Source organism: Sorex fumeus, unplaced genomic scaffold (genome assembly GCF_029834395.1).
Source record: "Sorex fumeus unplaced genomic scaffold, SorFum_2.1 ptg000032l, whole genome shotgun sequence".
Classification (NCBI taxonomy): domain Eukaryota; kingdom Metazoa; phylum Chordata; class Mammalia; order Eulipotyphla; family Soricidae; genus Sorex; species Sorex fumeus.
Genome location: NW_026606089.1, coordinates 10,309,260 through 10,330,602, shown reverse-complemented (window position 1 = coordinate 10,330,602; position 21,343 = coordinate 10,309,260). Strand labels below are relative to the sequence as shown.

The 21,343-nt window shown below is 49.6% G+C and overlaps 1 protein-coding gene across 2 annotated transcripts in view; it reads left to right on the top strand.

Annotated features, from left to right (window-relative positions):
* LIMK2 (LIM domain kinase 2) overlaps positions 1-21,343 on the top strand; it is a 68,946-nt gene that overhangs the window by 31,334 nt on the left and 16,269 nt on the right. The window contains exons 1-4 of one of the 2 annotated variants that reach the window (XM_056116495.1): positions 5,911-6,205; positions 17,428-17,563; positions 18,421-18,530; positions 20,078-20,266. In XM_056116495.1, the coding sequence (XP_055972470.1) occupies positions 6,153-6,205; positions 17,428-17,563; positions 18,421-18,530; positions 20,078-20,266 (488 nt within the window). In that variant the 5' untranslated portion in view covers positions 5,911-6,152. Of the gene's footprint in view, positions 1-5,910; positions 6,206-17,427; positions 17,564-18,420; positions 18,531-20,077; positions 20,267-21,343 lie in introns of those variants that run through there. The other variant, XM_056116494.1, reaches the window with a different exon arrangement.

Genomic DNA, 21,343 nt, shown 5'->3' with positions numbered 1-21,343 from the left:
GGGACACCCAGGCGCGGGGGCAAAAGACTGCACTGTTCTCGTCCGGGATCTGGATTTTATAGTCTCTGAGTCTTGGCCGCTGATGGGATTACACGGCGCCAGGGGGCCAGGTGGTGGGTGTGACCCCCGCCTACTGGAATTTGGAGGATCTGGGTGGAAGATACTCGACTCCAAATCGAGTAGGCTTGGAGGTCTCGGCCCCGGAACCCGCGTGGCTTTGTCCCTCTGCCAGTACCTTCATGTGTGCGGAGAGTGGTCTCAGCATGGTGGTGGCTGGTCCTGGAGGTCTTCGGCTGCCAGAGCCCCGGTCGGGGCAGGGAGGAAAGCTCGACCCGCTCCCCTCCAAGGGGTCCCGGCGAGGGACACCCAGGCGCGGGGGCAAAAGACTGCACTGTACCTATCAGAGGAGGTTTTCTCTCCCGCCCCCCTCTTTTTTTTTCTTGTTGTTTTGGGGCCATGTCCAGCAGTGCTCAGGGCTTACTCCTGGCTTTGCATTCAGGAGTCACTCCTGGCACCCCTCAAATACTGCGGGACATTATGGGATGCTGAGGATTGAACCCGGGTTGGCCACATGCAAGGCAAACGTAATACCCACTGTGCTCCAACCCCTTCTTACCCTTTTGAAAATTCTACTTATAACTCATTTATTTACTTATTTAAATTAACTTGGAGTTGTTGGGCCACACCTGACTAGGCTCAGGGGTTAGTCCTGGCAGTGCTCAGGGGACATATGGAGTGCTTGGGATTGAACTCAGGTGAGCCATGTGCATGTAAACCCTCTACCCAGTGTACTCTTTCTCTGGTCCCGGGGTCCCTCTTCTGTGTCTCTTCTTTTTCATCTTTTCTAAATAAAACTGTTTGACTTCGGGCCGAAGCGATAGTACGGTGGGTAGGGCATTTGCCTTGCACACAGCTGACCAGCTGTTCAATCACCGGCACCCCATATGGTCCCCCAAGCACCGCCAGGAGTTATTTCTGAGTGTAGAGTCAGGAGTAACCCCTGAGCATTGCTGGGTATAACCCAAAAAGAAAAAAAAAACTGTTTTGACTTCACATACACAAAAAGGTCAAAAATTAACGCTGTTTCTTCCCTGTTTCTTGTCTCATTTTTGTGAAAGAGAAACTGATAAGGTAGAATCTTATTATGAAACTAATAAGAAGAATCTACAATAAACTAGATTGGTAATATGGTAGAATCTTCTGGATGGTGTCTAAGGATTGTGTACATAAACTTTTAAAACGATGGAATTATACTGCATACGATCTGATGTTTACATTTTTTACATAACACCTTACTGGGACAGTTTTTGTTTCAGCATCTAGGACCTATGTCATTACTTTTAGCAGCTGTATTCTGTATTGTATTCTTAGTGTTCTTGTATTTAGCTGTTTTATACAAGTGTGGACCTATGAATTATTCATCATCTTTTAGTATTAAATAATTTTGGATTCGGGCCAGAGAGAGCTTGTTGGGCTGGAGCACATGCTCTGCGGGCATGAAGCTCGGGTTCAGTCTTTGCAACTGAATCATCCCTGGCACAGTGCCAGAGCAACCCCAGCACAGATCTGGCAGCTGGGAGTGGCCCTGAGCACCTCAAGGTGTAGCATACCAATACCTAGGGAAAATTTCTTTCAGTGATATTTCTGGGATTCTCTTTTTTAGTTTAGTTTATTGTTTGGTTTGTTTGTTGGCGGGCATACTCAGCAGCTAATTGAGTTTTGCGCTTACAGGTCACTTCTGGGAGGTCCCTAGGGAACCATGTGGTGCCAGGATTGGAATCCAGGTCGGATTCTCATTTTAAAAATATGACTGCTTGTTGTAGTGTGGAAAATTAGTCAGGCGAGAAGAGGAACATAGAGGCCCGAAAATTGCTTAGTAGATGGAGGTTCAGCGCTCACCTTGGAAAGTTCATAGAGAAGCTCCAGTTTCCCCAGAAGTGAGCTCCCTTCCCTGGTAGGAGTCCTCCCGGCCAATAGAGGGCTCCAGGTGAACACAGTTCCTTAGGCTTCCATGTATCTGACCAGAACCTTCGAGGAGCTGCTCGAGAGATGCGCTGTGCTTACGTGAGGCTGTCAGCTTTAAAGGTGATGTTCTCCAGTCTCTCTGTTGTCTCTGCTGGTTTCAAGGAATCCATTTGCTTGGCTCCCTACCAGGTTTCTAACTTGTAAAATGTGCCAGAGATTAGCACCTCTTCTGCCATTTTATCCTGTCTGTAACTGCCAGTGCAAGGATCCCTGCCGTTTGCCTCTGGCAGCCGTATCTGCTAAATCTTTTGCCAGCTGCTTTGGGGACCCAGAGGATCAGCTTTCTACCCAGGATCAGTGTGCAAGCAGGACGGAAGTATGTCATCCAGTGTGACCTTTCACCTCCCAGTTCTGGGTGGCTAGACCCTTTGAAGTTGGCCCTGAGGAGCCGCAACGTTTCAGTCCTAGTGGCCAGCCGTTATCACATCTGGTGATCAGTCCTTTCAGTGGTTCCTCCTGAAGTCTTAGTTTATAGGGGCCAGCTGGGTCCCACTAGAAGGGGCTTCCTTTTGTTTCAGGACAGGGCATCTCTGCCTCTGCAAGGAAAAGGCAGTTTCTGTGGCTCTAAGTACCCTCACTAGTTCTCTGAACACCCACCCACAGAGTCCTTTGTAAAGGGGGGAGGGGGGACGGAGAGCGCCTGCAGCCTCCTGCTCACATTCCTAGACACCGACTCACTGCGCCTGCCACTGCTGGAACTGCAGAGCTGTGTGAAACGTCAAGAGGAGTTATGCTCATGGGCTCCCTGGCCCCCATCTCTTTGTGGCTCGTGTTTTCTTCCATCCACGGTCTGTTCATCAGATGGGAATCAGAAAGTGCAATTAGAAGATAATTTGCTAGTTCCCGACTTAATTTGGGACCCCCCTTCTTGCCTGATTGAATTACAGGGGCACATAAAAGATTTTTTGGTGAGAAAAGAGTTGGCTCTGTGACTGGGAGGAAGAGAGCTCTGAGCAGCCCAACTGGGAAGCCCTTTCAGTGTCGTTCCCCCCTGCCCCCACCCACTTCTGCCCTGATCCCCTCAGGGCCAACTCCAGTGGTTTCAGCTCAGCCTGGGTCTTCAGCAAAAACGGGGAGCCTGCCACAGTCTCACCGGGCTGAAAGCTGTTGAAGCTGGAAGCAATTTAGAGACCCCAGGTCCAGACAGAGACAGTGACTTGCTGAAGGCCACATAGCTAGCCCACAGTGGTAGTAACAATAGACTTAATGATATTAGCAGCTAACATTTATCAATCCTTAATGTGTTCCAGTCTCTGTGCCAAGGGCTTACGTGCAGTACATTGTCGCATTCAAACCCAGACAGTCTGGCTCTGGGCCCAGGCTGGGCTCCAGCGTAGCAATGGTAGAGCTCATTACAGACAGCCAGGGTTTGAATCCTGACTTCCCCACTCTCTTACACAGTTAGTTGACCCCTGGCAAATAATTTAACCTCTCTGTATCACGGTTTCTCCCTTTGTATAATGAGAAATCATAACTCTCTTGAATAGTGTGGTTAAAATCACTCATACATTCATACAAGAGCATTAATTCATGAGTACTCAGCAGTGCTTTGTGAAGGTAGCACCTTCCCAGAGCTCACTCCTCCGGGGCTGGAGGATGGTGTCTGGTAGAAGAGAGATGTGACCGACTTCAGCAGAAATGCCGAATGCTGGTCTTCACTGTTAGAGTCAGTAAGTAGAAGTTGAGTGTTGATTTCAGGTCAAAAGTGAGCAAACCTGTGTATGGTCTTTGATTTTTTTTTTAGTTTTTTTTTTTTTTGGTGGGGGTTTATGCCCAGTAGTGCTCATAATTTCCTCCTGGCTATATTCTCTGGAGTCACTCTTGGTCGAAGTCAGGAAATTTTACGCAGTACTAGGGATTGAACTGATGTTGGCCACATGTAAGGCAATTACCTTAACCCTTGAATTGTCTCTCTAGCCTTATTTTTACCTTTTAAAAACTTCTAGTGGTGGAGGGGAGCCACACCTGACAATGCTCAGGGCTTACTCCTGGCTCTACATTCAGGAGTGACTCCTGATAGTGCTCCAGAGTGGGTGGATGGTACTTGTGGGATGTCAGGGATTGAACCCAGGTCAGCTGCATGAAAGGCACGTCCTCATCCCACTGTACTCTCTCCAGGCCCTAAATTTTTACTATATTTTTTGGGGAAATGGACACCAGAATGTGCTCAGGGGTTATTCCTGGGTCTGTACACAGGAAATTACTCCTGGCAGTACTCAGGGGACCATATGGGATGCTGGGGATCAAACCCAGGTTGGCCACATGCAAGGCAAATTCTGTCCCCACTGTACTATCTCTCTAGCTCTGATTTTGACATTTTTAAATGGTTGGAATAAGAATATTTCTTGGCACTTGAAAATTACATGAAATTCAAGTTGCACTACCCATAAAGTTTTATTGAAACAGTCACATCCACTTATTTATATTTTATTTATTTTGGGTCACAGATTCCTGGTAACCTAACCACCATCTTTGATTTCCCTGACACAGTTTACAAGGAGAGACATCAGCTACAGAGAGGAGGATTGTGTGTGTAGTTAGGAGAGAGCTGACGTCACATCCCAATCAAGTTCTTTGGTCAAGGCATGCCCCAGTCCTCTCTAGCAGTCTTATTTCCCCCGTAATAGCCCTGCAGGAAGAGAGAAAATTGGCTTTCCCCATGGTGGTCACTGGTTTATTCACTCCCGTTATCTGTGCTCATCCCCTGAGGCCTCCATCGTGTCTCATTTTCAGCTTGAGAAGACCAGTTACTGCCAGGAGACTCAACAAATGAAGTCCCACTACCCCAAAGGCCAGTGGATGGGATTCTGTGAATGGATGAATGAATGAATGAACAGACGAATGAATGAACAAATGAGTGAATGAACTCATACAGACACGTCGAAGAGGGGACACAGGGGTAGACACAGAGATAACGGGACAAAATGGAAGCCATGCAGGAGGCTGCGATTCCATCATGGCACTACGTGGACCTCTAAGCACTACTGGGAGTAGCCCCTGAGCATCGCTTGGGTGTGGCCCCGAAATAAAACATAAAACAGAAGAGACTGGGGACCCGTGATCTCCCACTTGCAGAAAAACCTTTGAGGAAGAAATTTCTCTTGAAGAGGCAGAGTGACATTTTGGAGCTGCAAGTTTGTGTCCCTGAGTTTATAGACCTGTCTTTAAATTTCTGATCTGCCCCTGACTAAAATTTTGATCTTAGATAAATGATCTAGGTCTTGCTTTTCCTCATTTGTAACGTGGAGATACTTTTCATCTCGGAGAAATAAGAGCATGCCTGTACAGCGCCGGCTGCCTGGAGAAACGTCAGGTGTCCGTTAACATTCTGGACCTTGTTTCCTCCTTCCCAGTACAGTTCTGAGGTCGGGGAGTAGCGACCCACATTGGCCAGGGAGAGGGAGAGGCTGAGGGATCTCAGCCCCAGCCAGGCGCAGGAGAGACACACACATTCCTCCTCCTGGGGCTGGGGCTCGGCTTGGCGCTGGGTCTCTTGGTCTCGCGTGCTTTTTTTCACTGCTGAGAAAGTCCCTGCCTTTAGGTATCCGTCCGGCTGGGGCCACTCGGGGCAGATGTGGGACACCCATTCTCCTGCCCTGCCGCTCAGCCCCTCCTGCTTATTGTCTGGGCTCCTGCCTCCAGCCGCCCTGCAGCTCAGCTCCACCCCGTGCCTGCAAGGTCTGTTTCCTAATAGCTGCTCCAACCACACACCTCGGTTCCGCGGGGAGCCCCTCCTCTTCCTCCCGGGGTGGGACCGAAGGAGAAGGCTCACTTGACAGCCGCGCTTCTTTCTTAGCTAGTCACCGGCCCCTGCCCGAGAATGCCCCTGTCTGCGTAGCCTCCCCGGGGAGGCGGTTCTCCGGGAGACCTGCAAGGCGGCCGAGCTTCCGAGAACTGGGGAGGAGCCGTTCCAGCCATGAGCCCCTTCGGGAGTCTGCCAGGGGGCGAGTGGCCGGGAGTCCTCCTGCTCGCAGCCCGGGTGCTCCGGAGGGAGAGGTGAGCGCCAGCAGCCGGCGGAGCCAGAGGTGCCGGGAGCCCTGGGCCTGTCATGGTGGCTGTCTGCAGGCAGCTTGAGGCCCTCCCAGACGGGTTTGCAGCCGAGCCTGTTTCTCTGGTGTGGGAAGAAGATGGGGAGTTACTTGTCCATCTCGGCTTACTTCACCTCCAGAGACCCCTTTCGGTGAGTTGAGCTGAATCCGCCTCCCCATCCGCTCTTCTGGTCCCCGGTAGGGGGTGGGTTTTTTGGGGGGGATGGGGGGAGCAGAGGCTTCCCCGGAGCTGCTTCTCAGATTTCACTGGTCCTCTGACCATTGGTTTTGTCAGGTAGAAGACAGTAGGCGACGTTCCCGAACAGACCAGGGTAGGGGAAGGTTCCCCAGCCCGTCCTGGGAATGGCGAGGTGAGGGGTAGGCCCGAGGGGGGGTTCTGGGGGAGCCCTTCCTTCCCAGACGCACCTGGAAGAGCCCCTCGGGTTCCACAGACTGGCTCGCTCTCAGTGCGACCGACTCGAGTGAGGCGAGCAGATGGCCACGGTGCTGCTCCTGAGCTCCCACAGGTCTTACCTGCAGGCCATGCTGCCTCCCCAGGAATTTGTCCCAACAAGCAGGATGGGCAGGTTTTGCCAAACAGTGTGAAAGCTGGCAGGGCCTGGGTGTGGGCAGCCCGGGACACAGTAGGCCCTCTATGAACGTTTGTTCTTTCCTAATGGCAGGCACATTGGCCCCTGGCCTGTAAGGGCGACTGAGTTCCCAGGTGGACACAGTTTCTAGGACAGATGCTTCCTGAATCGGAGCAGTTGGCTTTGGAGAATATTCCTGAGTGGCTGTGCCCGCCCCCCCCACCCTCCAGGCACGTAGAGACCCGGGCCTGAGTCTCTCTGGGGGCTCTTGGAGACTTCTCAGAGGGAGGTACAGAAACTCTCTACCTCTGACAGGCCTTTCTTCTCCCTCTGCCCCACCCCACCTCCAACAGAAACTCCCCAGGGGGTTTCAGGCCCTCGAGGTCCCTCCTGAATGGGCCATTACTGATTGGGGTGGGGCTTGTTTTCTTTCTCTGGGAGCAGCCTGTTCCAGGGCTGCCTCCCCCTCACCAGTGGTCCTGGTTGGCTTCTCCCCTCTGGCTTCCCCACCTCAGCTCCGTGCCCAGACTTACCTCCCGGGATACCAGTCAGGTGGCTTTGCCCTGGGAAGAAAAGCAGAATATCGTGTGGTTTCGCAGAATTAACCCTGTTAGGTAAGCTCGTCTGGATCGACCAAATCTGGATTTGAGGGAGCATTTGGGGGGACGAGTCTTCATTGCTGACTCTTCCAGATAATTGGCTAGGATCTCCCAAGGGCCTCGGGCATTTTATGTCCCCATTTTACAGATAGGGCCACTGGTTTCAACAAAGTTAATGTCTGGGGACTCTAGCCAGTGTTCTGTCATTCCGAGTTTCTTTTTCATCCTTCAGAAGCTATATTTATTATACCTTCCTCTGCCCTCGGCCCCCCCATCCGGAGGAATTCTTGGGTTTATTTTCCTCACTCAGCAGAGAAAATAGAAAAAGGTTCCTATAGTTTGGCATACCAGAAGAATAGTGGAGATTCTTTTCTGAAGAGCAGTCATATTGATCTTGAATTTAGGAGGCAGGTATTACCAGGTGGAATCAGGATGCCAAATGTTTGAAGAAGGCACTAGTTTAAACCAGGACCTCATTAATCCCTTTTACTCTTAATCCTGAAAAGGCAGTTTGGGGGAGGGTTTATTCCCTTAGGAATCAGGAATGCTGTGTCCCTTTAATCTTTGAGAGGATTGGACGCATCTTCTCTGGAACTAGAATAGATAATGAATTGTCTGCCTGGACCTCTGAGAGCCAGATCCCCAGTGCCACCCAGACCTGCCAGCCCTTTATCCTGTTCTGCCTCCGTCCCTCTGGGGAACCTGACCACCTGCCCCTCACCCCACTGTTTGCCCAGCTGGAGTCAGGTAGGTACTGACTCAACTGTTGACCCTCTCCCTTTACCCTAAATGGGAGGCCACATTCCTGAAGCCACTTCTGAAGAGATACCGACACTCAGGGCTCTGCCTCCCAGGAGGGACCACCCACCACCCAGACCCTCTGCTGCTCCAGGTATCAGTCTCATCAATCACCACCGTCACTCAGAAAGCTAGGATGGGCTGGAGTGATAGCACAGCGGGTAGGGCATTTGCCTTGCACGCGGCCGACCCGGGTTCGATTCCCGGCATACCATATGGTCCCCCGGAACACCGCCAGGAGTAATTCCTGAGTGCACAGCCAGGAGTGCATTGTACATTGCCAAGGTGTGACCCAAAAAGGAAAAGAAAAAGAAAGCTAGGACACTCTTGTGTGCACACGTGGTGTGTGTGTGTGTGTGTGTGTGTGTGTGTGTGTGTGTGTGTGTGTGTGTGTGTAAACCAGGCCTGACACATACAAGTCAAGTGCTGTGCTGCTGAGCTACCCCTCCAACCTCATCTGTTTTTTATAGAGCATCCTCACCTCAAGGGCTCCTCTCTAGCTAGGAGCTTGTGCCCTCTCTGGGCCTCAGTTTCCTCCTTGGAGTAGCAGAGGGACTGAACTTCCTGGGTTTCTAAACACAACCCTTGTCAGATTCGGTGGAACAAATTAAGTCCTTGACCCCAGGCCTCCGGGGGAGTACAGAGTCCACAGGAGCTCCGGGACTGAGGTTGCAAGGAAAGTGACGCAACCAGATTCCACGGGAACATGATCGGGCGTGACAGCGGGCGAGGGAGGGGAAAGGGAGCCGAGAATGAAGAATGCGATTTCTGTATCCTGGACACTGCCTGGCAGGGTGTTCTCAGCGGAGTGCACCGTCTTCCTCTGCCAGCGCCCCGGGATGAGGTTGAGGGCCACTCTCAGATGCCCTGAGTAAGGTCGCACCTCAAGTTGGGCTTCACAGGCGGGCTTCATTCAGGAGTGACTTTCATCTACCGTCTTTCAAATTTCCTTTTAGAGAATGTTCCTTAATTTCAACATTGATTTAAAGGGTTTGGTTTACACAGGGCCTCTTGAAGAAAACAATTGTATCTTTGTATTCTAAAGCAACCCGTGTCTAAAGGGGAAAATTATCCTTAATGCTGCCCAGTTTAGCAGTATCATTTGGCAGCTGCCTTGGGTCCTCTGGGATTCTTTTCTCCTCATCTGAAAGATGAAAGGCTTGAATCTGGTAAGTGGCTCCCAACTCTGCAACTAATGTGACTTTTCAGGTATACACAAGCTTCCATATTTTCCAAAGAACAGTGGCTCTGCCCTTGATTCCAGTCGGACCGCACAGATTATTGAAACTGCAGGCTTCCCGGCTTTGGATTGGAACTGAATCAGTGCTCTGGCAACACTTAATTCTTGCTGATCAGAGGCTCATTATGTTGTTTGGTTAGTTTTTTAAACAGGATAACAACATATTCCATAATAATTATAGCTTAATTGACAGCCTATTTTAATCTATAGGTTCTGCAGAAAGGAGGAATAATAAAGGGCTCATTGGTAGTAGAAGATTGGGCTCTCGACCAGAGTCTCTGGGCCTTTATTTTCTGTAACCTCTGGCTTCTGGGGAAGTTGGCATCCCCGGCCACAGCAACTCGAAGCTGTGGGCAGAGAGACCTGCCCATTCTCAGCTCAGAGGCAAAGGACTGGAAGAAGTTTCTCTCCCAGAGCCTGTCTGTTCAATCTGAAGACGCGGGGTAGGCAGGCAACCTGGCCTTGATCTTTAACCTGGGCAAATCACTCTACTAGTGACTAGTCTCCTTCCACTTGAAGATTTACCTGTAAACATTTGAGCTAAAGAATTTGGATGAGGGGCCAGAGCAGTAGTACAGCTGGAAGGAGGTTTGCCTTGCACACAGCCCAGGTTTGTTCCCCAGTTTCCCATATGGCCCCCTAAGCCTGCCAGGAGCGATTTCTGAGCACCACCAGGTGTGACCAAAAACAGAACCAAACAAAATTATTTTTTGGTTGAGTGAGGTTTGGTCCTCTGTCTTCTTCCAGCATAGTATCTGTCTGTTGTTCTTAGGCATCACAATTGCATGGAAACTTTTTCCCAGCAGATAGATATTGATTAGAATCGATTGATTTTTTTCCCCCTCTAATTAAACAAATGTTATGACCCAGTCTACTTAGAGAAATCTGTTTAATTCTCCATCAAGAATCAGGTTCCTGGGACTGAAGCAATAGGATAGCGGGTAGGTTGTTTGCCTTGCACGCAACCTGGGTTCGATCCTCGGCATCCCATATGGTCCCCCAGGCACTGCCAGGAGTAATTCCTGAGTGCAGAGCCAGGAGTAACCCCTGAGCATCGCTGGGTGTGACCCAAAAAGAAAAAAAAAAGAATCAGGTTCCTGTTGTTTGGGCTTGGGAGAAAAGAGACTTTTCTACATTTTTCCTTGATATTTTTATTTAAGAGTGAAGGCAGAGAAATGAACATTTTGTTGTGAGCCTAGCATCATGCTAGGCATTTGAACATATTTCATATAGCATAAGGAGAGTTTCTCATCACTTGTGTACAAATGAAGACACTGAGGTTCAGGGTCATATAGTAAATGACTTTTGGTTACATTGAATGGCAAGGAAGAAATATGGAGCTAGCTCTCTGTCTCTGTCTCTCTCTGTCTCTGTCTGTCTGTCTCTCTCTCTCTTTTTTTTTTTTTTTTTTTGCGATGTTCAGGGTTCACTCCTGACTCTGTTCTCAGGAGTCACTTCTGTTGGTGCTTGGGGGACCATATAGGATGCAGGGTATCAAACCTGGGTTGGCCACATGCAAAGCAAGCACTTTACCTGCTGTACTATCACTCCAGTCCCAGAAGCAGGTCTCTTAACCAGTTATTTATGAAAATTTCAGCTAGTTTTCTTCCTTTCTGTTTTTTAAACTTGTATATTCTCAACTAACTCAAAAGACTTCTGTAGGGATCAGAGGAATAGTACAGAGGGTAGGGCATTTGCCTTTACCTAGCCAACCTGGGTTCAATTCCTAGCACCCCATATGGTCCCCCAGATCACCAGGAGTGATACTTGAGTGCAAAGCCAGGAGTAAGCTCTGTGCACCTCCAGAGGTGGCCCCTAAACCCAAAGAAAGTGGAAGAGGTCTCTGTGGTTGGACTGCCCTCTGATCTGTTACCAGGGCTTGGTTCACTCTGTAGCTACTAAAACTGTTACACTTTGGAAGAGGAATTTGGAGCTCCCACTGATGCCAGTGTTGCAGGCCTCTCTGTGACTTCCTTAGGGGGTGGTTTTGTGCCCTTTCACTCTGCGTCCCCAGTAGAGCTAACTGACTGATGCCTCACCTCTGGGCCCCACCATCTCCAAGTTGGATGCTCTTTGGCCTATAGCAAAGGCCAAATTTTTTTTTAGTGAAACACCATGGGGTTCGGTTGTAGACTTACAAACTTTCATGCTTGGGTTTCAGTTATACAATGATCGAGTACCCATCCCTCCACCAGTGCCCATTCTCTACCACCGCTGATCCCAGTAGCCCTCCCACCCCGCCCCACCTTTGTGGCACCTTTTGCTCTCTCTTTCCTTTAGGGTGTTGTGGTTTGCAATAGAGGTATTGAGTGGCCATCATGTTCAGTCTATAGTCTGCTTTCAGCACGCATCTCGCATCTTGAGTAAATCCTCCATCCAAAAGGATGTTTGTCCTTTACTTAGTGTTCCCTTCTCTATCTGAACTGCGTTTTCCCCCAGCATGTGTTGCCGGCTTCCAAGCCGTGGAGCAGACCTCCTGGTACTTAACTATTCTTGGGTGTTCATCTCCCATTCTCTTACTTTATATTCCCCAGATGATTGCCGTCTTTCTATGTCTGTCCCTCTCTTTCTGGCTCATTTCACTTAGAATGATATTTTCCATGTAGAACCACTTGTATATAAATTTCATAACTTCATCTTTTCTAAAGCTGCATAGTATTCCATTGTGTAGATATACCAGTTTCTTTAATCAGTCATCTGTTCTCGAGCATTTGGGTTTTTTCCAGATTTTGGCTGTTGTGAATAGTAATGAATCATGCAGGAATGAACATACAAGTGGGGCTGGAGCGATAGCACAGCGGTAGTGCGTTTGCCTTGCACGCAGCCAATATGGCCGACCCGAGTTCGATTCCTCCGCCCCTCTCGGAAAGCCCGGCAAGCTACCGAGAGTACCTCGCCCGCACGGCAGAGCCTGGCAAGTTACCCGTGACGTATTCGATATGCCGAACACAGTAACAAGTCTCACGAAGGAGACGTTACTGGGCCCGCTCCAGCAAATCGATGAACAATGGTAGGACTGTGACCATGGACATACAAGTGCAGGTGTCATTTCGACTGTACTTTTTTGCCTCTCCAGGATATATTCCCAGGAGTGGTATTGCTGGGTCGAGAGTCGTCCATACTGTTTTCCCAAAGGGCTGAACCAGTCGGCATTCCCACCAGCAGTGAAGGAGAGTCCCTTTCTCGCCACATCCGCGCCAGCACCAGTTGCTTTTGTTCTTTTGGATGTGGGCCAGTCTTTGTGGTGTGAGATGATATCTCATTGTTGTTTTGATCTGCATCTCCCTGATGATTAGTGATGGGCAAGAGATGGGCAAGGGCCGATTTTGACTTACACTTGAAACTTAGAAAAATTGGAAACTGAGCAGGTTGGTGGCGGGGGTGGGGGGGGGGGGCGGCAGGAGGGTCGGGGAAGGAGAGACTGAAAGCTTTGGCTTCTGAGGAGCATGTTATGGCCAGCCAGGTCTTCTGATAATCTGAAGTTTTTGTTTGTTTTGTTTGGGGCCACACCGACAGCGCTCTTGGCTTACTTACTCCTGGGTCTGCACTTAAGAATTCAAGAATTACCTCTGGTAATGTTTGGGGGACCATATGAGATGCCCACCTGCAAGGCAAACACCCTGCCCACTGTACTAGTGCTCTGGCCCCAAATAGGGTTTTTTTTCTTTCTTCTTTTTTTTTTTTTTTTTAGTAGCATCTTCAGTTCTCTGGATGTGTTTTGGTTCTTTTCTAGAGAATAGAACACTGGACTAAACTAAGGAGAATCACTGTGCCTTTTACCATTTGGCTCTCTGGAGAAGGCTCACCAAGTAGCCACACTAAAAAGGGACTTGGACTCCTGAAGCTCCAGCTCCTTATTTTCACAGCTGAGACTCTTGACACCCCGCTTTGCAGATATGCCACTTGACTTGGGTGACATAGTGGAAGTGGCTTTGTAGCCAGGTACTCTCAGGCTCATACTCCAGCTTCATCGTGTGTGGATCGGGCGGGCGACAGCAGAAGTGAGCTGACTGTAAAACCAGGATAATCTCGCTTTTTGCAGGGTCGTGGTGAGATGAATAGGCAACCTCACCAAGTGCCCAGAAGAGGGTTGGCATTCCAGGGACTTAATCATTGTTTTCGTTAATATCTAATCTAACATTCTTTTGCCTACCAGGGCAGTTTCTGTTATTGTTTTGCGGTGCTAGGGATCAAACCCAGTGCCTTGCACGTGGCAAGTGGTCTTCAGCTGCGTTACACCCCGGACACTTGCTTCAGTGGCCTAAGAACCAGTGTGTTCTGTGACAGAGCACCTTGGGAACACCCTGCTTGTCTCCCAGTCAGCTCGCTACCATTCTGTTCAGAGACACCCGAGACGGTCAGTGTTGGATCTGGCCGGCCATGTCCTTCACAAACATTCCTTGACACAGCTGTGTTCCTGGGTGATGTCGCTCCCAGCCAGGTGTTCCTCCCAGCCGACTGGTGTGGCTGCTCCCGCATGCCTGCACTCGTTTCTCTCCCTGCCCCCCTCCCGGGCCTGGCCACGGCTACTTGTGGCAAACAAAAGCAGGATATTGGCAGTGGCACGGAGGAGGACGTGTTCTGGTGCTCCCGTGCCCTGCGGCACACATACCATTGCAAGGGCGTAGCAGGGCCCAGGCCTGCAGTTGGGTGCAAATATGTCTACACTAGCTTTTTTCCACTGCAGATAGGATAGGACCGGGTGACGATGAGCCATGGAACTCATGGGCTCTCACCTTGACAGCTAGTTCGAGCCATTCCTACCATTTTCAGTTTGGAAATATTGGCTAAGCTACCCTGCCAGGCCCTGTACTAGGTGCTGGTTTTGTGAAGAGTATATGGAACACTGTTTCTGTCCTCAAGGAGCTCATCAATCTAGTGGATAACATGCTCCAGGAGTTTTGAGTCACAGGTAGGGTCAAGAAGGAAGTGTGCCGGCCCCTCTGCGGGGCACCTCACTGTCGTTCAGAGTAGCATTTATTTACTTGATTGGGGGGTAGGGTGTTCAGCCACATTCAGCAGTCGGGGGCCATTCCCAGTAGTGTTGGGGGACCCTGTGGTGCCAGGGATTGAACCAGGGTCAGCTGCATGCAATGCCAGCGCCTTAACTAACCCCCTGTACTACACTCAGCCCCTCACAGTACTGTTTCTTCCTTGTTGCTACCCTGAAAGCATGTATTGATGCTGCCATTTCGCAAATGAGAAGTGGAGCAACCTAACGTTCCTAAGGTCAGTAAATGATGTTGCTGAGATTGGGACCGGGAACAGAGAAATGCACAGAATTAGGCAGTGCCTAGAATATAACCTAATCCCCTCGATTTACAGCTCAGGAAACAACCCAGAAAAGGAGAGGCCTTGTCCAAAGGCATGTAGGTACCAAGAACTTGAATCCATATTTCTCCTCCTCTTCCTGTAAATTATGATTCTCACTGTGACACATCCTAGATACTCCATATCATCATTCTCCACACTGCCTCCAGGCATAAGACTCTTAAGGACAGCATTCACTGGACAGGTCGCAAGCTACAGACTGCAATGACCCAGGGCAAATTAAGAGGGACTGAGAGCAGAAGCGACCCGAGTCGTGTGGCGAGGGATTCTCTAGGTCCTTCTCCAAATCGCCCTCCTTCAGCTGCTTTCCACCACCTCCTCAGCTCATTCCTCCTGTCTCTCTCTGACTCTGGCAGTGCTTTGTGGCCTCTCATCTTGCAGTTGTTAATTAAACTGTTATGACTTTCTCTTCCCCCACACATTGTAAGCTCTTGAAAAAAAAAATAGGGTAGGAGACTTTGTATATCTATCTCTGCTTTGTATCTGCAGTGCTTAGCAAGTTGCTATAATAACATACTTGCCTTGCCCTTCAGATTTGCAACAGGCATTCGCCTTAGTTTTCACTGTGGATTTTTTTGGTAGTAGGGTGATTTTTAGCTGCATTTTGTCAGTGAGGAAAAACTACTGGAAGTAGCAGAAATTACTCTGTGGCAGTGAGTGATCCAGGATGGACATTTTTGGGGTGTGGGGGAGCTCACACCCAGCAGCACTCAGGGCTTGCTTCTGGCTCTGCGTTCAGGGATCACCCCTGGCTGACTCGGGACCAAATGGGATGCTGGAGATCGAACCCAGGTTGGCTGCATGCAACGCTAGTGCTGTGCCCGTTGCACTGTGTCTTTGGCCCCTCCATAATCACCTTTAACAATGCCTGCTGAGCTCCTAGTGTCCTAGACTTTTCTTTTCCCCTTCCCTTCCCTTTATTAATTAATATTGTTGTGCAATGATGGGGGAGGGGGGTCTCACACACTTCTGCGGTGCTTACACATGTGCTCACGGGGCTGGGGGCGGGCGAGTGTCACACACATGCTTGCCCAGGGTCGCATTCCGGGCCACAATGCTCATTCTTCTTGGTGGTGCCAGAGATGGGGCAGTAAAACTCCTAGGACTGTGCTTAGCTCTTGTGGATGGAATCAGGGAAAAAGAACTCATGGCCTCATGTTTGCAAGGCAGGAACTTTAGCCACTGAGCAATCCCTTGGGCTTCTACACTAATCCTGTACATAAAGTACCTAATCTTGAGTAATTTTCCTCCTTTTTTCTTTGTATTTTTATTAGTCACAGTGAAATTACAAAGTTATTCATGATTGGGTTTAAGACATACATTGTTGCAGCACCAAGCCCTTCACCACTGCCCTTAGGTTTCCGCTCTCTCCCCAATTTTTTTTTTATTTTATTTTAAGCACCATGATGAAAAACATTCCAGGAACCCACCCTCTACCAGAGTGTCAGCTTCCTCCCTCATGTTACAGTGTGTCACTCCCTTCCCACTGTCTTATCCCCTCATTCCCCCCACCCCTATCATAAAAAAGGTAAAGGCCCTGCCATTGATCGTAGATTTGCTCGAGCGGGCCCAGTAACGTCTCCATTGGAGACTTTGTTGTTACTGTGTCTGGCATATCGAATACTCTCGGTAGCTTGCCGGGCTCTCCGAGAGGGGCGGAGGAATCGAACTCGGGTCGGCCATGTTGGCCGCTTGTAAGGCGAACGCCCTACCACTGTGCTATCGCTCCTACCCCTATCATATTCTGCTTTTATTTTTGGGGGGGTCACACCTGACAATGCACAGGGGTTACTCCTGACTCTGCACTCAGGAATTACTCCTGGCGGTGCTCAGGGGACCATATGGGATGCTGGGAATCCAACCTGGGTCGGCTGCGTACAAGGCAAATGTCCTACCCGCTGTGCTATTGCTCCAGCCCCCATCTGCCTTTTTTTTAATGCTCCTTTTTCTTTTGTTTTTGAATATTGTTTAAGCAGAGTAGTTTTTAACTGCCATTCTCTAGACACGTCCTAGTATGCAGGTGTTAAGAGGTTAATAGGCTGAAATGACTCCAAGCTGGCAGGAGTCCTGAGCACCTCCAAATATGTCCCAAAACCAACCAGCCAACCAAAGCAAGAATTCATTAGCACAGTGAAAGATGAACATGTCAGAACCAGAGCTGCTCCTTCCTCCAGACCCCTGGGTGTAGGTCCGTCACTCAGTATATTCTCAGGCAACATCTGCACAGAGAAGCCCTCCTCATTTTTCAGCACTCAGGGCTAGGAGGTCTCTGACCTACTAACTGTGACCACCTCTTGGTCAACTAAACGCCATATTATTGTTAAGGTCTCATACCACCCACATCCTTACCTCTGAGAGGCAGGGTGGAGCTGCCTTTTGCTTTGAATCCTAATCCTACAACCTGCTAGTTATGTCAGCTTGGGCAAATTACTTCACTTCTTTGACCCAGTAAAATGGATGATTGTGAAAATGCACTAGTACGTACTAACTTTGGGGGGGGGGGGGGTGGCGGGCACTCCCAGCAATGCTCAGGGGTTACTCTTGGCTCTGCGCTCAAGAGTCACTCCTGGCAGGGCTCAGGACTGTATGGGATGTCAGTTATCAAACTGGGTCAGCCACATGCAAGGCAAGTGCCTTATCCACTCTGACCCTGAACCAGCTTCCTTTGGGGAGACAGCAAATTGTGGCTTTCCTCCACCCAGGATTTGGACCAAAGAGTGATCGGTGATTTGGCTGTTATACCTGAAAACCTGGGACAGTCATGCAACCCATTTGAAAGGGTTCAGGGCAGTTTCTGATCTTATCTTGCCTTGCAGGTGTTCAGAATGCCAGGATTCCCTTACCAACTGGTACTATGAGAAGGACGGGAAGCTCTACTGCCATAAGGATTACTGGGGGAAGTTCGGGGAGTTCTGCCACGGGTGCTCTCTGCTGATGACAGGACCTGTCATGGTAAGTGAGCCCCTCCGTAGCTGCTATCACGGTCCTCAAAGTCTATTGATATCTCCTCCAACTCCCCAGCACCTTTGAGCCCCTTGTCTTCCCATCATCCAGCGCCCCTTCTTTTTATTTAGTCCATCATTTACCTGTTAAGTGCCAGGTAAGGTCTTTCTCTCAAAGACTTAACAGTCCAGGGGCTGGAGTGATAGCACAGCGGGTAGGGCGTTTTCCTTGGACGCGGCTGACCCAGGTTTGATTCCCGGCATCCTATATGGTCCCCTGAGCACCACTAGAAGTGATTCTGAGTGCATGAGCCAGGAGTAGCCCCTGTGCATTGCCGGGTGTGACCCAAAAAGCAAAAAAAAAAAAAAGATTTAACAGTCCAGTTGGGGTGTGGAGGGCCAGGCAGGCATGGAGGTGACACAGGACAGTGGAATTAGGGTCTTGAAAGACACCATTACAGGTTGAGAGGAGGGTACACCTACATTGTATTCAGGGATTCGGAAAGGAAAGTTTTGGAATGTGCTGGCAGAGTCCCACCTACCTGTTGTAGACATAGAGCTTTAAGCCTAGTCACAGGCTTGCCGCTGTTGGACTCGTCACAGTTGGAAGGAAGATCTGTGAGTCTGGTATCTATCTCGTAGAGATAATTACTTCTGAGAATCCTTTCTCCTGACTGAAACCAAGACAGTGTTTTGTAATCTCAGCAAGGACAGACAGGCACCCACCTAACACTTGCTTGGGAAGCTCTGTAATGGGAGATGAAAAGTATGACTGGGGTCTATAAATCCTTGATCAAAGGTCATTCCTCACTCTGACATCTGTCACAGCTTCCTCCCTTTGTTCACACTTCTCCCGATTGTTCACAGGTGGCTGGAGAATTCAAGTACCACCCAGAGTGCTTTGCCTGTGTGAGCTGCAAGGTGATCATCGAGGATGGGGACGCATACGCTCTGGTGCAGCATGCCTCACTCTACTGGTAAGATGGCGCCGCGGTCTTCACCCTTCCCCATAAGAGTGGTTGAATGATGGCGAAATAACGAATGCTCGAAGTCAATGGAAACAACGCAAGGATTGGTGTTTGGTAGGAAATATGCCACTGGATGGGGACTGAGGGATAGGACAGGGAGGGGGCAACAACTGTGGTAGAGGGAAGCGCTCAAACAGGAGGAGGAGGTGGTCCTGAAAGGTGGTAACATGATATATGTAACCCTGCCAATAACAATAATGTAAACCACTGTGCAAAAACTTGCATGTCAAAATGTCCCTTATAGGGGTTGGAGAGATAGCACAGCGAGTAGGGCGTTTGCCTTGCACGCGGCCGACCTGGGTTCGATTCCCAGCATCCCATAGGGTCCCCTGAGCACCGCCAGGAGTAACTCCTGAGTGCAGAGCCAGGAGTAGCCCCTATGCACCGTCAGGTGTGACCCAAAAAGCAAAAAAAAAAATGTCCCTTATAGCGGCAGACTAGTGGTAGGAAGCAGATGAGGGAGAGGGTCATTGGTGGAGGGAAGCGGGTACTGGTGAAGGGGTTGGTGTTAAAACACTGTGTGCCTGAAACTCAATCATGAATAGCTTTGTAATTTCACAGTGACTAAATTTAAAAGAGAATGAAGGGGAGAGAGAAGTGACTGCTAGAGCTAGTAGGGGCATATGAAAGCACTAGACTCCTATCAGAGCAGTGCACTTTACCAGCTCTATAACCTGTATATATATGATAATTAAGAGGGGTCAGAGTGACAGTACAGCGGGTAAAGCGTTTGCCTTGCATGCGGCTGACCTGGGTTCAATCCCCGGCATCCCATATGGTCCCCCGAGCACTGCCAGGAGTGACTCCTGAGTGCAGAGCCAGGAGTAACCCCTGAGCATCACTGGGTGTGACCCAAAAAGAAAAAAAAAAGAAAGACAAGGAAGACAATTAACATTTCTCTGCTTTTGGTCCTGTCGACTGTGTAAATATTGGTATACTGCCCTTCGATACTCCCAGAAGGAAAGGCTAGAAAATTGCTCTTAGAGAAAGATCCCCAAAAATTAAAGGAAAAGGCCCCTTAGCAATTACTCGATTCCTCTGCTTTGATAGGCTGAAGTCCTGAGAGGAAGGGACCTAAGGGAAGAGTCTGACTGTGAGTCAAAGCGGACTAAAGAGAACCCAGACTTTCTCACTGCCAGCCCCAGCTGCACCAAGAACCCATGCTGCTCCTTTGAGCAGCCAAATGGAATAACGGCAGGACGGTGGTAGTGGGATCGTGGGTACTCTTGCTTATGGGCACATGCTCAAGTGGTTGCTGGAAGCTTCCAGCCAGGGACCCATCATTTTTTTTTTTCTTTTTGGGTGACACCCAGCAATGCACAGGGCTTACTCCTGGTTCTGCACTCAGGAATTACTCCTGGCGGTGCTGGGGGACCATAAGGGATGCTGGGAATTGAACCCGGGTCGGCCGCGTGCAGGGCAAATGCCCTCCCCGCTGTGCTATCACTCTAGCCCCGGGACCGTGATCTTAACCGCCTTACTTTTTCTCTTTTCAGTGGGAAGTGTCACAATGATGTGGTGCTGGCACCCATGTTTGAGAGGCTCTCCACGGAGTCTGTTCATGACCAGCTGCCCTACTCCGTCACACTCATCTCCATGCCAGCCACCACCGAGGGCAGACGTGGCTTCTCTGTGTCTGTGGAGAGTACCTGCTCCAACTATGCCACCACCGTGCAAGTGAAAGAGTGAGTATTTTGAGATCCGTGGAACCAGAGATTCCTGAGCAAAGTTCAGAAAGGAGCTCAGGAAGTTCAGGACTCAGAATTCTCATGCAGAGCTCCCTCGCCACCTCTCTTTCTCCTGGGCTGGAATCTCACTTGGGCCTTGGCACTGACTGGTCTATCAGCCTAAACTGCTTCTTTCCAGCTCATTAACATTGGATCACTTGTCAAATTTCAGATCAGGTTTGCTCTCTGAAATGATGGTTTGATTAAGTATATTGGATATTTGGAGTTGTTTTGGTTTATTTCCGTTTTTGGGTCACAGCCTGGCAGTGCTCCAGGTTTGCTCCTGACTCTGCACTCAGGAATTACTCCTGGCAGTGCATGGGGGACTGTGTGCAGTGCTGGGAATCGAACCTGGGTTGGCTGCATGAAAGACAAGCTCCATACCCACTGAACTATTCCTCCAGCCTCAAATTTAATATCGTCTGTCCTCCCCGCTGGTTCCTTCTGCAACTTAAGTTTTATTCACACTGCGTACCCAGAGCCCGGAACAGTGGAGATAGTAGGTGTTGTTAACTATTGTTTTCTGTCTAAGTTAATGGAAGAAGAAAGAGAAAATAAGGTTCATGGCTGAAAAGAAGTTGGGGCTCCTGTGGCCACAGAGCCTGTAGACAGTGACTGTCACCTGCTAGGGGTTGAGCAGTGAGTGCTTGCATATGTGAGTCCGCAGGTTAGGGATTCAGGAGGAAGTGAGATCTGCTCTAAAGCCTTATTTGATAGAGAGACAGGATGGAATTGTTTTCAGGGCGCAGGCAGGAGTCCGTGATTGTCCGACTGGGAGCCAGAGGGGAGGCTCAGTCAAGTCACGGAGGCCTGGATTGTACGAAGACTCAGCAAGTCCACTAAGAAGTGTAAGCCACGGGCTAACACGAGGTTAGCACTCTAGAAGGATTTTTGGTATAGAAATTGGATGGGAGAAGGGCAAGTCTCTAAGTGTAGAGACCAGTTAGAGACAGGTGAGGGGTGTTGGTGAGCTACAGTAATGGAGAGAAAGCAGGATTCTCCAGGATGGTGAGGGAACTCCAGACGGGGAGGATG